Source organism: Macrobrachium rosenbergii, chromosome 19 (assembly GCF_040412425.1).
Source record: "Macrobrachium rosenbergii isolate ZJJX-2024 chromosome 19, ASM4041242v1, whole genome shotgun sequence".
NCBI lineage: Eukaryota > Metazoa > Arthropoda > Malacostraca > Decapoda > Palaemonidae > Macrobrachium > Macrobrachium rosenbergii.
The window spans coordinates 4854742-4874986 of NC_089759.1; the positions used below are offsets into that span (position 1 = coordinate 4854742).

At 33.5% G+C, this 20245-nt stretch overlaps 1 protein-coding gene across 1 annotated transcript; it reads left to right on the forward strand.

Annotated features, from left to right (window-relative positions):
- Positions 1–10136: 10136 nt before the first annotated feature.
- Positions 10137–10959, forward strand: LOC136848399 (cilia- and flagella-associated protein 251-like). Its single transcript, XM_067120695.1, has 3 exons — positions 10137–10338; positions 10424–10656; positions 10819–10959. The coding sequence occupies exons 1-3, from the start codon at positions 10137–10139 to the stop codon at positions 10957–10959; spliced, it is 576 nt and encodes a 191-aa protein (XP_066976796.1).
- Positions 10960–20245: the final 9286 nt, after the last annotated feature.

A 20245-nucleotide genomic window follows, 5' to 3' on the forward strand; every position in this document is an offset into this window, starting at 1 on the left:
TTCTTGTCCTTCGCTGGTTCGAGCCCACGGGACGACGAACTTATTATCAACTAAAAAATTCCCCTTCGGTAACATATATGAAAATATATTATTTCCGAGGTAGAGCGAATTGGTTATTAAAGGACGTTTGTACCTTACTGATTGTATATGAATCACGGTGATGTGATAAAAAGTCATAATATGGCTGCGTGCGACAAACGCACTACACTGTTAGAATGGCAGAGGTGGGTGGATATCGTCTCTAAATACAAACACCTGAGTTCGACGGGCGATTTGTACATGGGAGACGATATCCACTTATACCTCACTTGCTGGCCGCGTGGGTTAAATGCGTCCATGTAGTCCTGAGTTCTTGTCCTTCGCTGATTCGAGCCCACGGGACGACGAACTTATTATCAACTAAAAAATTCCCCTTCGGTAACATATATGAAAATATATTATTTCCGAGGTAGAGCGAATTGGATATTAAAGGACGTTTGTAGTTTACTGATTATATATGTATATATATATATATATATATATATATATATATATATATATATATATATATATATATATATATATATATATATATATATATATATATATATAATAATATATATATATATATATATATATATATATTTTATAATGAATATATATATATATAACTGTGAAATATTTTCTGTTATTCATTCATTATCTGCCTGAAGAGAGAGACAGTTGTTCTCTGAAATACAGCATTAACTTTCTACATTTTGGCTTTGTATGGGCTCCTTTAATTATATATATATATATATATATATATATATATATATATATATATATATATATATATATATATATATATATATAAAAATTTTAAAAATCACAGTAGATGCACGTGACTTCAGTGTATAAGAGAATCCCACAGCAAAATGTCCCAACACGTTCATCAGACTCGAAGGTTCCATTAAGATTAACGAGTATATTAAGTCCTTATACCCTAAGTGGAGTGGCTTCCGCTGACAGCCACGGAAACACATTCTCATATTATCGTTCTCATAACCCCAAGCACCAAACGCATCATTACATTTTTTAATATAATATATAAACCCTCCTTTTCCTTATCAAGAGTTATTCCTGGACTCCTCAGCAGCAGGATATGATTGTTTGGCGATAAATCGCTCCTAATGGACTGACGACTGCCGCGGAGGACGAATTTCATCGTCCCACTAATTTTCGGGTGCGACAAATGTTGCCAACTCATCACACGAAATAATCCTATCTTTATCACTCGGCTTCAGTGTCATCGGGTTATGGTAACAGTGGCCTCTCGTTAATAGTGTCACTGATTAACCGCAGTTATCGCTCTTAGTTATCTCTTCTCTTTGGATCGTTTTTTTTTCCTTCCAGTGGAAAGACTGGATGAGATCATTAGCTAAAGTGAGTGTTGGTATGCTGTCATTCTTCATTCTTCTTCAGATTTTTCTTCTTCTACTTCTCCCTCTGCTTATTCTACTTCTTCTTCTTCCCTTTCTCCTCCTTCTTTTTGCTTTTCTCCTTACTCTTCTACTTTTTTCTCCTTCTTCTTTTTTCCCTTTTCTCATTACTCTTCTACTTTTTTTTCCTCTTCCTTCTTCTTCTTCTTCTTCTACTTTTTCTTCTTCTTCTTATTCCTTTTCTCCTTACTCTTCTACTTTTTTCTTCTTTTTCTTCTCCTTCTTCGTCTTCTTTTCTCCTTCTACTTTTTCCTTTTCTCCTTACTCTTCTACATTTTTTTCTCCTCCTCCTCCTCCTCTTTCTTCTTCTTCTTCTTCTTCTTCTGCTTCTTCTTCCTTGCTCCCATAATACTCTAACTGTCAAGAGGCAGTCCACTTTTTATCAACATACCCAACTCTGGCGAAAAACTAAGTTTGCGTCCGTTGTAAAAGCGAAACATGTCACAAACACAAGTCGGAAACTTATCGCATACACATCACAAGCATGTTGGCAACAAGTCAACAACCGTAGGTGGAGAACAAATCTCAGGCTAATGCTGGATAATCAATCATCTGAAGTTCTCTTTAGAAATACCGATAAGTCGTTGACTTGTATTCAACCTCTTTGTGCCTTGTTTGCAATAAGTTGCCGATGTGCATTTATGACATGTTTCACTGTAATGTGGACGTACCCTTATAGAAACAAGAAAAGGAAGGGATAAACAAGCCTGACAATGAAGAAGGCGATAAACTTGCATCTATAAAGATACACAATTATAAAAGCCGAAGGGAAACCGAAGCAGATGGAAAATTCCAAAGCACGGCAGTAATGTGACAAAGAAAGACAGTAGATGAATTGATACATTGAGATCTGACTCCCGTGGAGTAAAATGTCTTTGATTCAGTAATGCCGGGAAGCTTAGGACAAGAAGGGCATAAAAGACTTTAGTAACTGAGAAAAACAGTGTGTTTGCGATCGCTAATAACGGGTTTTATTTGTTAGAAGCACACTTAACGGCTAGAAATTTCCTTTAGCCCTTAGAATGTTGAGATGTCTTGAAGTTAAAACAATCAGCACAGGTCATAAGATGGCTCAGAATATCTTGAGACGGTTCGGTCATGTGGGAAGAATGGACGAAGAGAGGTTGGTAGAGATAAGAGCGTATAATTCAACAGTGTTAAGAAGTGAAAGGGGGAGATCTAAAAAAGGCTGGATAGATGAACTGAGAGAGGTATAGGAAAGAAAGGGCGTTTAAGACAGGGATGAATGGTACAGTGTGTGTACAGGGAATTTCAACATACTGCTGATGAGCCTTCCGTGTAGGCGTGTGACAGAACAAAGGTCTGAGATATTATACTGCACCCCCCAAGACATAAAAAGACTACGCGGATAAACTCAGAATAACTCGCAACGTCAAGATAAAAAGACAATTAAGACTATTTTCATTTTCCACCAGTTAAACACACCTGAAGAATTCTGTTTCAAAGGTAAAAAAAAAAGAGAGAAAAGAAAGTGAAGCTTATTTTAACTCGTCCAAATACAAGAACACAGTCATTAATCAAAGTACTTGGGTACGAAATAGTTTTAGATACCGACGGAAGAGCAATCATATCTTAGTTATCTTTAAAAAAGTTTAAAAAAAGGCGGTTGGGATTTTAATCTTTAAATCTTGCCCTTGTATACCTGCGACTTCCTGAGAGTGAGTACTTTAGCAAGTGTAGTATATTTGGGTTTACAACCGGCTTTGACCTTTTTTTTATCCGGAATTTTTTTGCATTGATGCGAAGCCACTGTGTGAGTTCTTTTCACTCGCCTGTAATTGTTAACAGCATGCGAGCATTTATTTTCTACTCATTCTGAACAACTGCTTCTTTGTTGTTTGAATGCGTTGTACCAGTGCCATATACGATCATGCGTGTTTGTTTTTCTCAATATTCCACATGACTTCTTTCGCATTGCCAAAGGCAACAGACTGCGTTCATTTATGCGTGCTCATTGCCGCGGTCACCTAGCTGTAAGTAATGGATATTATGCGATTATTTTCATACTATTACAAGTGACCATTTATAAATCTTCATCTTAATTCCTTTGCAGATGGTTTCTCTTGTTTATTTCGTCTGGTTCTAGTTGAGCTAAAACTGTCTATTTTCTTAACAAAATTAAATTGAAAACTCATTCGTGGTTGATTACTTATCAAATACAAAGTTAAAGTTGCATATTTTCTGAATAAAATTAAATTGAAAACTTAATCGTGATTGATTACATATCAAATACAAAGCTGAAATTGTCTATTTTCTTAACAAAATTAAATTGAAAACTTAATCTTGATTGATTACATATCAAATACAAACCTAAAATTGTCTATTTTCTTAACAAAACTAAATTAAAAACTTAATCGTGATTGATTACTTATCAAGTACAAAGCTGAAATTGTCTATTTTCTTGAGGAAATTAAATTAAAAACTTAATCGCTATTGATTACTTGTCAAATACAAAGCTGAAATTGTCCATTTTCTTAACAAAATTAAATTGAAAACTTAATCGTGAGTGATTACTTATCATATACAAAGCTAAAACTCTCTATTTTCTTAAGTAAATAAAATTGAAAACTTAATCTTGATTGATTACATATCAAATACAAAGGTAGAATTGTCTATTTTCTTAACAAAATTAGATTAAAAGCTTAATCTTGATTGATTACATATCAAATACAAAGCTGAAATTGTCTATTTTCTTAAGAAAATTAAATTGAAAACTTAACCTTGATTGATTACTTATCAAATACAAAGCTAAAACTGTCTATTTTCTTAACAAAATTAAATTTAACCTTAATCGTGATTGATTACATATCAAGTACAAAGCTGAAATTTTCTATTTTCTTAACAAAATTAAATTGAAAGCTTATTCTTGATTGATTACATATCAAATACAAAACTAAAACTATTTATTTTCTTACGTATAAAACTTAATCTTGATTGATTGCATATCACATACAAAACTAAAATTGTCTATTTTCTTAACAAAATTAAATTAAAAGCTCGTTTTTGATTGATTACATATCAATACAGAGCTAAAATTGTCTATTTTCTTAAAAAAGTTAAATTGAAAACTTAATCGTGATTGATTACATATCAAATACACAGCTAAAATTGTCTATTTTCTTAACAAAATTAAATTAAAACTTAATCGTGATTGATTAATTATCAAATACAAAGCTAAAATTGCCTATTTTCTTAACAAAATTAAATTGAAAACTTAATTGTTATTGATTACTTATCAAATACAAAGCTGAAATTGTCTATTTTCTTAACAAAATTAAATTAAAATCTTAATCGTGAATGATTAGTTATCAAATACAAAGATAAAATTGTCCATTTTCTTAACAAAATTAAATTGAAAATTTAATCGTGATTGATTACTTATCAAATACAAAGCTAAAATTGACTATTTTCTTAACAAAATTAAATTGAAAACTTAATCGTGATTGATTACATATCAAATACAAAGGTAGAATTGTCTATTTTCTTAACAAAATTAAATTAAAAACTTAATCGTGATTGATTACTTATCAAATACAAAGCTAAAATTGCCTATTTTCTTAACAAAATTAAATTGAAAACTTAATCGTTATTGATTACTTATCAAATACAAAGCTGAAATTGTGTATATTTTCTTAACAAAATTAAATTAAAAACTTAATCGTGAATGATTACTTATCAAATACAAAGATAAAATTGCCTATTTTCTTAACAAAATTAAATTGAAAACTTAATCGTGATTGATTACATATCAAATACAAAGTTGAAATTGTCTATTTTCTTAAAATTAAATTGAAAATTTAATCGTGATTGATTACTTATCAAATACAAAGCTAAAATTGCCTATTTTCTTAACAAAATTAAATTGAAAACTTAATCGTTATTGATTACTTATCAAATACAAAGCTGAAATTGTGTATATTTTCTTAACAAAATTAAATTAAAAACTTAATCGTGAATGATTACTTATCATATACAAAGATAAAATTGCCTATTTTCTTAACAAAATTAAATTGAAAACTTAATCGTGATTGATTACATATCAAATACAAAGTTGAAATTGTCTATTTTCTTAAAATTAAATTGAAAATTTAATCGTGATTGATTACTTATCAAATACAAAGCTAAAATTGACTATTTTCTTAACAAAATTAAATTGAAAACTTAATCGTGATTGATTACATATCAAATACAAAGCTAAAATTGTCTTCGTTTTTTATGGTTTGACAGGGACCGAAATCACCCGAGTCCTGCTTGAAATTCAGGCTTCCAAAGAATATGGTGTTCGTTAGAGAGAAGTAACAGAAGGTAATGGGAAATACAGAAAGAAGAGATCGGGTATTAAAAAAACAATTAACAAATAAATAAATAATAGGTAAAAATGTAAGCAAATGATTAAAATAAAAGGAGAATTGTTTCAGTATAGTAATGCGTTGCATCTCCAAGTTATCGGATTACCCAAACAGATTACACATGGACCTAAGGACAAATAACTTCTACAGTTATTTTTCAACAAAATCAAGCATCGAGCCTTACTTGCGAACTCGACCCGAACTGCTAAACTAAGGAGAACTGAACCGTGATCGACAACAAAGTTGTTCCAGTTATCGAGCGGTTTCCCATCACCGGTCGATATTGCATTCGACTACAGAAGATCCGATGACACTCAAGCAGGAAATGTCAAAGAAAATAACGTCCGCAATTATACGTTATTTATTTATTTGTTTCTTTTTTTTTTTTTTTTGGTCAATCACAGAACGAAGACGAGACATTATTCTGATGGGTGGAAATCAGCTTCATTGGCCTCACTGAAGAGAAGACTGCAAATGAAAGTATCTCGGATGGATTGCAAATTAGCCGCCTGCCAGAAGACGCGGGCATGCAACGTCATGATTCATGTACTATGTTGTCATCGTTATGATTTATTTTGTTATTTAAAACCTCAGTGAGGAGGGAGGGTGTGTGTGTGTGTGTGTTATTAAGGATGCATGTAAGACAATATTTTTAAAGTCACGTTAATCGATTATTATTGTCAAACAATAATTTTTTATAGTCACTGATTAATTAATTGCTTCCTACTTTCACAAAGTTGTTGTGTATGATATTTTGCTACTAACTGCATCAAAAATTATCTTTTGTAAGATATGAAAATATTGTGATTCTGAATCTTTTGTAATTCTGAACGCATTGTAATTTAGTGGTCAATAAATCTATCTATCTATCTATCTATCTATGCAATACATAATTCGCTTATTTTTGTTATTTCCGAGGTTCCTCCAAGTTTTACAAAGTCGTTTTTTATGCTATTTTCATATTAACTGCACCGAAAAAATATCTTTTCTAAGGTAAGACAATATTGTTATTTTGAATTTTTTGTAATTCTGAAAGCATTGTAATTTTGTGGTCAACAAAACTACCTACCTATCTATATATCTATCTATCTATGCAATGCATAATTCGCATATGCATTTACGTAACTCAGTTCATTCTATTATGCTTTACAATAACGAGAACTGAGCCTGGCATAAAAAGGGGGCCGCGAATGAGGTCAAGACAGACACTCAGAATCGTGAGACAGTGAACAATAGAATGGTTTAGTTTCTGTTTTACTACAATGAGAACCGAGACTGGCACGATAAGGGGATACGAAGGATACGTCACCGGAATTGAGAACTGGTTAACAACTAATTACATTGATCTTTGCATTACTGCAGTGAGAACCGAGACTGGCATAAAAAAAAATGGGGAATTCGAGAGAGGAAACCAGTAATAAAAAAAAGTCAGGACAAGCCCAAAAAATTCACAAACAAAAGTCAAGACCACTAATAACTTTCATAAATATGAAACTGGTCAAATTTAAGAGATACTTTACTTCTTTATAAAACTCAGTTACTGGAAAGTACAGCAATGAACGTTATTCAATAAGAATGAAAATGACTCATGGTATTCTTACGGAACCGAGGAAAAATTAGTCAAAATTCGTGACTATTATCAAATAGTTGGCTTTGCATAACTGTCAGAATTAGGACAGTTGGCTTTCAATAACTGTCAGAATTGGGACAGTTGGCTTTGCCTGACTGTCAGAATTAGGACAGATGGCATTGCATAACTGTCAGATTAGGACAGTTGGCTTTGCATAACTGTCAGAACTGGGACAGGACAGTTGGCTTTGCATAACTGTCAGAATTAGGGCAGCTGGCTTAGCATAACTGTCAGAATTAGGACAATAAAATATAAAAATAACTCATTAACTTAATTTATAGATAAAGCCATCGTACCAATAACTAACTAATACGCACAATGAAATAGGTTTCATAATTCAAAGATTTATCGATTTTATAACATATACAGACAAAATCCTGATAAAAAAAAATAATGCAAATTAAAGGAACACTCTAAGTACAGAGCTATAATTTATATACATAAAAATAAACATTACTGTAAAAATGATAAGCAATTCCCAAAAGAAATTTCTTAATTGTCACTATCATAACAAGAGGGCTTTTCTCTTCCTCCTCACCATTAAGTACAGTGAATGCGTTCGTTGAAACCTAAATTAATCAGTGACCATAAAAAATTATTGTTTGACATCAATAAGAATCGATTGACGTGACTTTACAAATATTGCCTTATATGCATCCGTCATAAGAAACACACACACACACACACACACACACACTCACACACACAGACAAACACACCCTCTTCACTGAGGAGGTTTTGATTCTTCAAATGATATGACACAAGCAAGTCAAATAAGACGAGGCAGAATGAAGTTAAAGAATACATAAAGAATGAAGAATTAAGAGAAATCAATTAAGAATGACGCTGCTGGGACGCAAGAGTACATGTCAGAATCTACATACAATTATATAAAAAGATCAAAGGAAACGATAACACTTTTCAAGCTATTTTGGCCAATGCTCTGTTGAGCTTTAAAGGACACTTTTCAAGCTATTTTGGTTAATACTCTGTTGAGCTTAAAAGGACATTTTCAGCCTATTTTGGTTAATACTCTGTTGAGATTAAAAGGACACTTTTTAGGCTATTTTCGCCAATGCACTATTGAGATCTGAAGGACATTTTTCAAGCTATTTTGGTTAATATTCGTTTAAGCTTAAAAGGACACTTTTCAAGCTATTTTGGTTAATACTCGTTTAAGCTTAAAAGGACACTTTTCAAGCTATTTTGGTTACTACTCTGTTAGAGCTTAAAAGGACACTTTTCAAGTTATTTTGGTTAATACTCTGTTAAGCTTAAAAGGACACTTTTCAAGCTATTTTGGTTACTACTCTGTTGAGCTTAAAAGGACGCTTTTGAAGCTATTTTGGTTACTACTCTGTTGAGCTTAAAAGGACAATTTTCAGGCTATTTTGGTTAATATTCTGTTAAGCTTATAAAGGACACTTTTATGCTATTTTTGGTTAATGCCCGGTTGATTTTCAAAAGGTCTCTCCTTTCCCAAGTAAGACTATAATGACCTAAGACAGGCTGATTTGGTCATTGTCTAAGAAAGGCTATTTCAAGTACTGCAAAATATGGACAATGCTAAGGTATATTATTTTCTAAAAAGCTGACATCTAGACAGACACAAATACCTTATACACAATTAGTGGTTTCTAAATTAGCAACTGACTACAGAGGCCTGGAACAAGCGGCAGTACGAAGTAATGAGGTCTGAAAGCCATGGAACAAGAAAATACTTAAGTAAGTAAAAGACAAACCTATACACCATTTGCGTAAGATTTACAGAATAACAATGCCTGCTTTTAAAGACTTATTCTAAATAGATAAAAATAATAACATAAAGTCGAAAATAAATAGAAGAAAAAATGCAACTCTTTCTCGGGACAGAGATTCATCAACTGGACGACTGTGATCAACGACCAAGCATTCATAATACACGAATAAAGAGAGACATGAATAAACCCATCAATCTATTATTCACCCGACGTAAAAATATGAAGAATGGAGAGATTTGGATATTGGGACATCAAGTCTATAATGCAGAGAGACCACGTATCGAAATCTCTCCCACAGGATTTTGCTCCTCAAGAGAGACAAAGGACTCGGAAGGGCAGGAAATAATACCTGAATATTTAACCGGAACATTCGGCGGACGATTGTCAGAACTTCCGTCGCAAAGTGCAAAAAATGTTTTTGATAAAATAATCATTAGATGTGCGAAAGTATCGAAAACAAAGGGTTCCTAAAACGTCGTAAAATTTCATATTAATCCGAGTGGAGGGGGTGATACTCTCTCTCTCTCTCTCTCTCTCTCTCTCTCTCTCTCTCTCTCTCTCTGTTACTCCATTTTGTTTTATGCCCTGCATGAATTTGCTCTTCATTCTTCTTTCATAAGGCACACAGATAAAAAGTGGATTAATAAAATGAACGAGGAGAAAACACGAAATCCTGAATAGGATGGAGAAGGAATGACGAGGCAAAACAAGGAGTAGGAGAAAGTACAGATGGAGGCGAAGGGAAGAATGAATGCAGGAGCAAGCACAGGCATAAGAAGATAAAAGGTACTGGCAAAAAATGAAGAAGCATCGGAAAAAGAAATAACCCAAATCTTATTAAGACAAGGATAAACAAGTGGGCAAGGAACGGGAGACATTGGATTCCATTACGAAATTAAGGCTTCTTAGCCAAGCAATGAGGCACCTGGGCCTTATCCAGCCTTACAAGAAGAAGAAGAAGATGGAGAAGAAGGAGAAGAAAAAGAAAAAGAGGAAGAGGAAAGAACAAAAGGAGGAGAAGGAGAACGAGAAGAGCTCGTGGACGATTACATGGGCCATTACATTCGCCTTACAAGAAGAAGAAGAAGAAGAAGAAGAAGAAGAAGAAGAAGAAGAAGGTATAAAAGGAGGAGAAGGAGAACGAGGAGAAGAGCTCGTGGACGATTACGTGGGGTACTACATTCGCCTTACAAAAATAAAAAGAAGAAGGAGAAGAAGAAGAAGAAGAAGAAGAAGAAGAAGAAGAAGAAGTACGAATGGAAGAAGAGCAAGTGGACGATTACCCGGAGTACTACATTCGCCTTACAAGAAGAAGAAGAAGGAATAAAAGAAAAATAAGGAAAACAAGAAGAGCTCGTGGACGATTACCCGGGGGACTACATTCGCCTTACAAGAAGAAGAAGAAGAAGAAGAAGAAGAAGAAGAAGAAGAAGAAGGTATAAAAGGAGGAGAAGGAGAACGAGGAGAAGAGCTCGTGGGCGATTACCTGGGGTACTACATTCGCCTTACAAGAAGAAGAAGAAGAAGAAGGAAAAGAAGGAATAAAAGGAGGAGAAGAAGAACGAGAAGAAGAGCTCGTGGACGATTACCTGGTGTAGGCTACTACATTCACCTTACAAGAAGAAGAAGAAGAAGAAGAAGAAGAAGAAGAAGAAGAAGAAGGAAGAGAAGGAATAAAAGGAGGAGGAGAAGAACGAGGAGAACAAGAGCAGGCGGACGAATACCTGACGTACAACTAGAGGTATACTGCATTTAGAGAGCCATTCATCACACGACCCGGACAGCCTTAAATCTTATGAACCGTTTTCGCCACAACAACAAAGAAATAAACTCTTTGCCGAAGAGAACGACCGAAGTACACGTGAAAGAGTAGGATTAGCCGTTAGCGAAGGAGGAACAACAACACTGCATATTTGATGTCACTAGACTAGCGTAACGTCTCTGTCTGGCCTTTATTAACGTCGCAGCCGTGAAATAAATTATATTTATAGACGCTGTTGTTCTTATTCTGCGTTCTCGCGATTTTGGTCACAACTGGATTTATTTATTTGTTGTTTTTTGTTTCTTTCGTGATACTGCTGTTATGTGAATGAGACCGCTGGAAAATGGCACTTCCGTTCGCTTGCCACTAGAGCGATATATGACACAATATATAAATTGTTTTCTTTTAGTGTTTAGATATACATAAAAGTTTGCCGTAAGAAAAGAAGAAAGAGGTCTTAATTATTACTTCTTTTCTTGCAATACAATAGCTGTTGCTTGAAGTATCGAACCATTGCCCATAGTTAATGCCTTCTCATTGTTACAATGTCAATACCTTCTCATTGTTATAATGTCAAAGTTATTGCCACTATCGTCCTCATTATTAACACAGGAGTAATAAAGATTTCTGTTAACGTCTTGTGAGTACTTATGGTTGTATAAAGATCACTCCATTCTTCAACTTTTCCATTCGACTCCATTTATTGCAATTATCATTCAGAAGATGAACCCTATTCATGTGGAACAAGCCCACCACAGGGGCCATTGACTTGACATTCAAGATTCCAAAGAGTATGGTGTTCATTTGAAAGAAGTAGCAGAAGGTAATGATAAATACACAAAGAAGAGATTGTTATTTAAAAAGACAAAAATAAATGACCCAACTAATAAATGAATAGATAAACTTAAAGTAAACTATTAAAATATTCCATTAAAATACGATGATAATTCTCAGACTTCCAGAGGATATCGTGCAACTGGAACTTCAGAAGTCCAAGAGAAGATGAAATGAATTGTATTTTAATAATTTTCCCACATTACTATTTATTTATGTATTAATTTGTTAATTCATCTGTTTTTCTAAGAACTGATCTCTTTCCGTATTTCCCATTACCTTCTCTTATTTCTTTCAAATGAACACCAAATTCTTTGGAAGCTGGAATTTTAAGTCAATGGCCCTTGCGGTGGGCTTGATCCATATGAACAAGGTTCATCTTCTGAATAATAATAATAATAATAATAATAATAATAATAATAATAATAATAATAATAATAATAATAATAATAATAGTAATAATAATAATAATAACAATAATAATAAAGAACAAATTTATATTTGTTTAAAAGTTACTGTGATAGTTTGTGCGTGTAAACTAAAGTGAGCTTTCTCTAATTACCATTTGAACATTTGTACAACTGCAAGACTGAGAATATGTAGACGATGCACTGTTATTTCCCAATCACTGTAACCAGTCTTCTTTCAAAAGGCATCTATTGGTTTTTCACTGGGAAGAAGCTTCGTTTTTTGTCTTCTTTCATCACTGTTTCATTCAATCCACTATCCCATTATTATTCTTCATATATTACCCTCATGGCTGGGCAGGGCACGGACACTGGGTTGCAACTCCTAATAACCTCATCTTCACATTATGAGGTTGAAGGTTGAAAATTTAACAGGCTTGGGAGAGGGGATACTCAAACGAACGCAAATATGCAGTTTTATATATATATATATATATATATATATATATATATATATATATATATATATATATATATATACATATACATACATATATGTATATATATACATACATACATATATATATATATATATATATATATATATATATATATATATATATATATATATATATCAATGTTTGTGAATATTAAACATGTCCCAGCAATATATTAAATATTTATGTATATATATATATATATATATATATATATATATATATATATCCGTACAGTATATATATATATATATCCGTGTGTATATATATGCATATATATATATATATACAAATACAGATGTATTTATATATACATATATATATAGTATATATATATATATATATATATATATATATATATATATATATATATATATATATATAATAAGAAAAGCTTATGGTTTTCTTTATCTATGAACAAAGAAACCTAAAGACGCACTGAAGTTTGGCAGAAACTTAAAAGATGAGAGAGAGCTTATTCAGACTCTGATGAGCTGATGTAAACATATAACGAATGAGTGTGAGAGACGAAGCTTCGGTTTAATATTGATAATGTATAGTAGAATTTACCCCATAGAGGGGGGTAGTGCTGTCAGTGTACCTAGCGCGGTGCACTGTAGTCATTGCTTAAAGTTCTTTGCAGCGTCTCATCGGCCCTAAGCTGCAACTCCTTTTCATCCCTTTTACTATACCTCCATTCATATTCTCTTTCTTTCATCTTACTTTCCACCCTCTCCTAACAATTGGTTCAACATTATTTTCAGAGCTCAGTGACCTCATAGGTCCCAGTGCTTGGCCTTCAGGCCTAATTTCTATATTCCAATTCCAATGGTGGAATTTAATCAAGTCTTGTTTGACGATTACATCTATCGAGTTGGTTACATAAGCAAAAAATGTTTGAAATACCTCAGTTGGAATAAATAATTTAGGCCGAAGGCCAAGCCCTGGGACCTTTGAGGCCATTCAGCGCTATTGAAAAACCTTAAGCACGGATACTTTTATATATATACAGCATATATATATATATATATATATATATATATATATATATATATATATATATATATATATATATATATATATATATATATATATATATATATTATATATATATATATATATATATATATATATATATATATATATATATATATATATATATATATATATATATATATATATATATATATATATATATATATATATATATATACATATATATATACATATATATATATATATATATATATATTGTATATATATACATATCTGAAATGCTGGCGACAAGGATCTTCCTCTGGTATATGAACCGGTGATATTTTGAGAATGATATTCCGGTTACTACGACTGTTTTGAAATCTATAGACTTGTAGGAGTAAAATATATATATATATTTTAATATGGTTCTTTCACTTAAGCTTTGATTAGACTGCTGTCAAACAATTTTTCGAGGTATATTTCATAATGAAAATAATCTGGACAAAAATTAGCCTTCGATCTCTGGTCTCAAAGATGTGACTCTGGAATTTTGAAGCATAAAATGAAGAAATTTCTCTGAAAAAGAAAATGTTAGAGAGAGAGAGAGAGAGAGAGAAGAGAGAGAGAGAGAGAGAGAGAGAGAGAGAGAGAGAGAGAGAGAGAGAGAGAGAGAGAGAGAGAGAGAGAGAGAGAGGATTTCTTTCAAGTAATTCAAGGCAATTAGTTTAATAAACTGAAAGAAAAATTAAAACTGCCAACATGATCCGATTTCCAGGTTGGGCGAAGGACGTAATTACGACACCAGTCAATTTTATTTCTTTTATTTTTATTCTGAACATTCTAAAAAAAAAAAAAAAAAAAGATAACACAGAATCGCCAAACAGGTAAAACGTGAAAACACGTTCCGTTCAACATTTCACTGTTGAGAAAGTATTAAAATGCATTCTCGTCTCCGGACTAAAGAGAGAGAGAGAGAGAGAGAGATCCACACGAACGAAGATTACAAAAGGCAGCGAGATTTAGGGACACTGGTAATATCTCTTGACTGATCCCGTCCATTAACCTGAGAACACGATTAAAGATTTTTCCAGCGCAATGTGATTCACATGCAAAGACTGCCTGCAACGACTAGTAATAAGGGAAATATATATACACACCGTGGGTAAGAGGTAGTCTGAGCTGAAATGTCAAGGGAATGAAAAGCAATAAAGGAAAGGCAGGGAGGGGTAACAGGGGTGAGGCCACTGTGCTCAGGAGAGGGACAACTGAAATACGAGAGAAAGGAGTGGTTGGTTTTTGGGGTGGAGGAGGGGAGTGGAAGGGGTAGTTGGGGGAGGATGAATAATGTTTAGTGACGCAGGGAGAGGGACATCTCAATAACGCACCGCCGTTCTTCTTCATGCATTCGAAAGAGCAATGTTGTCATGTTTAAGGAGCTTTCGACGAATGAGCTGCCTCGGGAAACAACAGACCAGACCTTCTGGACGTAATGACGCCGTTGCTTATATCAATTTCCCCGAGGTGCAATTAAGAGAATGATGGACATCTCGACTGCTGGCGAGAGGACGCTTGCTGGTTAGTTATGTAAATTTGCATTATTTTTAACAACTAGGGGACTTGAAACGGAAAGAGAGAGAGGTACTTTAATTTTTCCTTACATTCCCGTATTATATTTATTATTATTCAGAAGATAAACTCTATTTATATGGAACAAGCCCACAGGGGCCAATGGCTTGAAATTCAAGCTTCCAAAGAATATTAAGGTGTTCATTAAGAAGAAGTTAGAGGAAGTAACGGGAAATACAGAAAGAAGTGATCCCACTTAATTAAAAAAGAAAAAAAGTAAATTAACAAATAGGTTAATTTACTTTTTTCTTTTTTTTATGTATTAAAATCGAAGAAGAAGAGTATTAGAGTAATGATAATTATGCATATGCGATCCATGAACATGCTGTACCTTCGGTTACTTCTTCCAAATGAACACCATAATATTCTCTGGAAGCTTGAATTTCAAGTCGATGGCACCTGCGGTGGGCTTGTTCCATATGGATACGGTTTATCTTCTGAATAATAATAATAATAATAATAATAATAATAATAATAATAATAATAATAATAATAATAATAATAATAATAATAATAATAAATTTTTAGGCCAGAGTGTGTAATATCAAAAGTACATTGTCTTTGAATGCATGTAAGTATTTTAAGGATATTTATGTGCTGTATATATATGTATATATATAAATACATATCTATATATGCATATTATATATATATGTATATATATATATATATATATATATATATATATATATATATATATATTGTATTCGGTCTTGAAAACTCGGTCTCAGAAAACTTGGTATCAGAAAATTCGGTCTCAAAATCTACACTGAATATTTACGTCAAAGCTTTATCAAATAATATAAATAAAAATATAAACACTTGTAACATTTCGCTTAAAACCCAAAGAAAACCTAAAATGTTTATTTTAGATTAATTCAGTATATTCTTATTTATTTTAAACGTATAAATGCATAAAGAAATTTCATGGTAAAAGATAAGAAAATTGGGGTCTCAGATAACTGGGTCTTTCAGTCTTTAGCTCATCGAAATCAATTTTTTGTGTTTCTTAATTTGATGAAGTTAATAGGGAAAATAAGTCTGTTCAGTAGGTTATATGTTTAACATCAGATAAACAAAATTGGCAATTATATTACAACAGCAGTGAAAGAAAAATCCCTGGTGGTTTTTGTCATCAGTATACTATTTCGACGAGACACCATCCATCAAAACTTTTAATTTCAGTTACAGTACCCATAAGAAATTCTACATCACCTAGCACAAGGACGAGTTTAGCCAGAGCTGTTCATAAAACTGATCAAAATGCATGAGGTTAAATACTGATTTTACCAACGGTTTCAAGGTTGATAACAGTTTGGCGGAATAAAGCTTCTGGTGTGCACCTCCGTTACTTTTGCTTCTTAATGGATTTGAAGTGCCTCAGATCTTTCGTGTTTTGAGTAATGGTAAGCCTTTTCTTTTTACAAAGTGACAGTGGAATTGACAATGACTAAAGAATTTTAATATTTGTTTCAGACGAGAGACTTAATGGTCTGCAAAGTTATTTCTACTTGGGAATTGATGGTACTTTCAAAGTTTCTCCAAATGGATGGTATTCACTTTTGATTATACGTGCTAACATCCGTGGGAGAGCCCTTCTTCGTGCATTTATATTAATGCCTGACAAACAGAAGCTATAATTTTCGAGACCAAGTTTTCTAAGACCACATTTTTTGAGACCGAATTTTCTGGCCACCTGTGTATGTATATATATATATATATATATATATATATATATATATATATATATATATATATATATATATATATATATATATATATGTATATATATATATATATATATATATATATATATATATATATATATTTTCATATTATTTCTTAGTGTTTTTGTTACTACTTTCTAATGAACACCATATTCTTTGGAAGTTTGTGCTTCAATTCTAGTGCATTGCGACTTATTACTTTCCTCTTGTTAATAATACGTAAATCCGCGTGCATATTTAATTCTAATTAGAGATTTCCTCGCATGTGATATTTTACTGATCTTTGACTGCCTTCTATCTGAGATTTTAATATACATGAAGTCTTCGTTAACATTACCTTGTTTTTCTTATTGTTCCATGGAAAATCACGGTATGGGCCAGATGACTAAAATTTCTCTTTAATTCCCATCTTGAAAGAAATGAAGATTTTCATAATAATAAGATTGCAAATGAAAATGTTCCTACATCTTTATTCGATCAGCAGTACATCTGTCACTTTAGTCTTTTTATTTTTTTTTAATAATAAAGAGAGAGAGAGAGAGAGAGAGAGAGAGAGAGAGAGAGAGAGAGAGAGAGAGAGAGAGAGAGAGCAGGCAGGACCGGACAAATAAGAAAATAATGAAAACGTTGAAAATATAAGAAATTAAAAACGGAATGAGAGAGAGAGAGAGAGAGAGAGAGAGAGAGAGAGAGAGAGAGAGAGAGAGAGAGAGAGAGAGCCATTAAACAAAAGACAGACCAAACCAATTCATTTGACGGCGTCCCGCTGCTTCGGGGCCAATCAGCGTCGAACGTGAAAAGTCCTACGAAATGACATTTTGCTTAATTAGAAAATGTGATCTATAATTGATGAATTGGTCATTAATGATGGCATAAGCCGCGATTGGAAATCGTCGGGGGCGCGCGCGCGCGCTTTATTGTGCGCCGGAAAGAGAGACCCGCTTATTACAACTGACACTGACTCATGTTAGCATTAATTATGTTAATGCATCGAAACTTTAACTTCTAATAGCATCCTAATCCTGAAATGGGGAGAGAGAGAGAGAGAGAGAGAGAGAGAGAGAGAGAGAGAGAGAGAGAGAGGTGGGGGTTTGCAAGAGAGGGGGAGGGGGAGGCAATGCAAGGAGGAAAAAGGGGTAAAGTAGAGAGAGAGAGAGGGGGTTTTGCAAGAGGGGAGGGGGAGGGAATGCAGGGAGGTAAAAAGGGGTAAAGTAGAGAGAGAGAGAGAGAGAGAGAGAGAGAGAGAGAGAGAGAGAGAGAGAGAGAGAGAGGGGAGGGAATACAGGGAGGGAAAAAGGGGTAAAGGAGAGCGAGAGAGAGAGGGGGGGTTTGCAAGAGGGGGAGGGGGTGGGGGAGGAATGCAAAGAGGAAAAAAGGGGTAAAGCAGGGAGAAGGAGGGAGAGAAATAGGAAAATAAGAAAGAAAGGGGGGTACAGGAGATGCAAAGGAATTAAGAGGAGGGGGGGAAGGGGAGAAGGGAAATATCAGGTAAGGGGAAAGGGCAGAGAGGAGGGAAGTGGATAAGGTGAAGGGGAAGATGCAGGTTAGTGGATAAGGGAGAGAGAGAGAGAGAGAGAGAGAGAGAGAGAGAGAGAGAGAGAGAGAGAGAGAGTGTTCAATAGCATTATGTGTCTGTTATCGAACGATGTTTTTAACCAGGTTCCAAAGGCGCCGTATTGATTTCCCATCGGGTAATAAAAAAAGAATAAAAAATAATAAAAAAAAAAAAACTTTCCCCGAAATTGGTGCCGAGGAGATTTAATGCCCTCGTTCGTTTAAACGTGCATTTTTTTTTTTATTTTTTTTATTTTCCTTCTGTCCATTCCCTAAGTGTCCTTTTGATCGCTCTCGGCCATTCGTATCTTATGGCTCCCCGTGTCAGAAACTTTTAGGAAAACGATTTTTTTTTTATTTTTCATTTTATTCCCTGAGTTCGCAAAATCCGAGCGGTAAGGAGTGAAAGTATTAAATTCTCTCTCTCTCTCTCTCTCTCTCTCTCTCTCTCTAAGAGAACTTGTACAGGATATCACTGCTCCTACATATTTGAAAGTTTCAAAGCCATCAATCCGTTTTCCAACTAATGTCGTTTCATCCCTTTGTGTTTGCTTACTTTCTCTCTCTCTCTCTCTCTCTCTCTCTCTCTCTCTCATCGATCTATCTACCAATCTGCTATACCTCATATTATTTATTAATTTTTCTTTTTGCTTATAAAAGCAAGGTTTAAATGTATTATTTATGTTAATTAAATTTCTTGCTTAAAAAGCAAACATTAAATCTAGGTTAAAGCTTTTACCCTTTCAAGTAAAAGGAACTTATTAAATGTGAGCGGTCTCTCAGCTAGCACATCGGTAAAAACCTCTAAAGTAAAAGGCAAAAGGAACTTGATAAAAGTAGGCTTCCATAATCTGGACCATCATGAGAGATTTGGGGACCCAAAGTACATCCGGTTAAAGATAAAAGAGAGTCTTCGCTAATTCAGCAACGCCATTAGACATTTGGGAGTCCTAAGTTGCATCTCGTTAAATTTAGAAGACAGTATTCCCTAATTCAGGATCATGTTAAGGAGATCTGGAAAAACCCCCGGGTACACCTGGCTGAAAATGAATCATTAAGTCTGTTAAGTTACTTCAAAATTAACGCTATAGACTTAGTAACACGAAATGTGGTTTGAGCTAAAAATACCTTGGCACTTTTGCCATTCTTGTTTGATTAATATTCAAAATAGGAAAACAGTAAATTGGACAATTTTTTTTTCTACATGGACCCAAGATTGGAACGCCCTTATGAAATGTAAAATGAGCAAAACACTAAATTAAAATTTTTTTAGACTTCGACCCAGGAATGGAAGGCCCTTATGATATGTAAAATGAGTAAAACACTAAATTTAAATTTTTTAGACTCGGACCCAATATTGGAAGGCCCTTACGAAATTTAAAATGAGTAAAACATAAAATTGAAATTTTTTTCTTTTTGGACCCAAAACTGAATGAACCAGTTTTGTCTAAAACAGGCTAGTCTGACTTATCTTCAAGCTGAATTATATTTGCTGCCGGTTGAAAACACATCAGTTAAGGAGAACAAGAATACCTCTTCTTTAATTCTGACCTTGAATTCTTCAGAATCTACTGAGTACTAGTTAAGTCTGGACGCTACGGAAGAATCTCATTCTAAAATTCAATTATTAGAAACTTGAA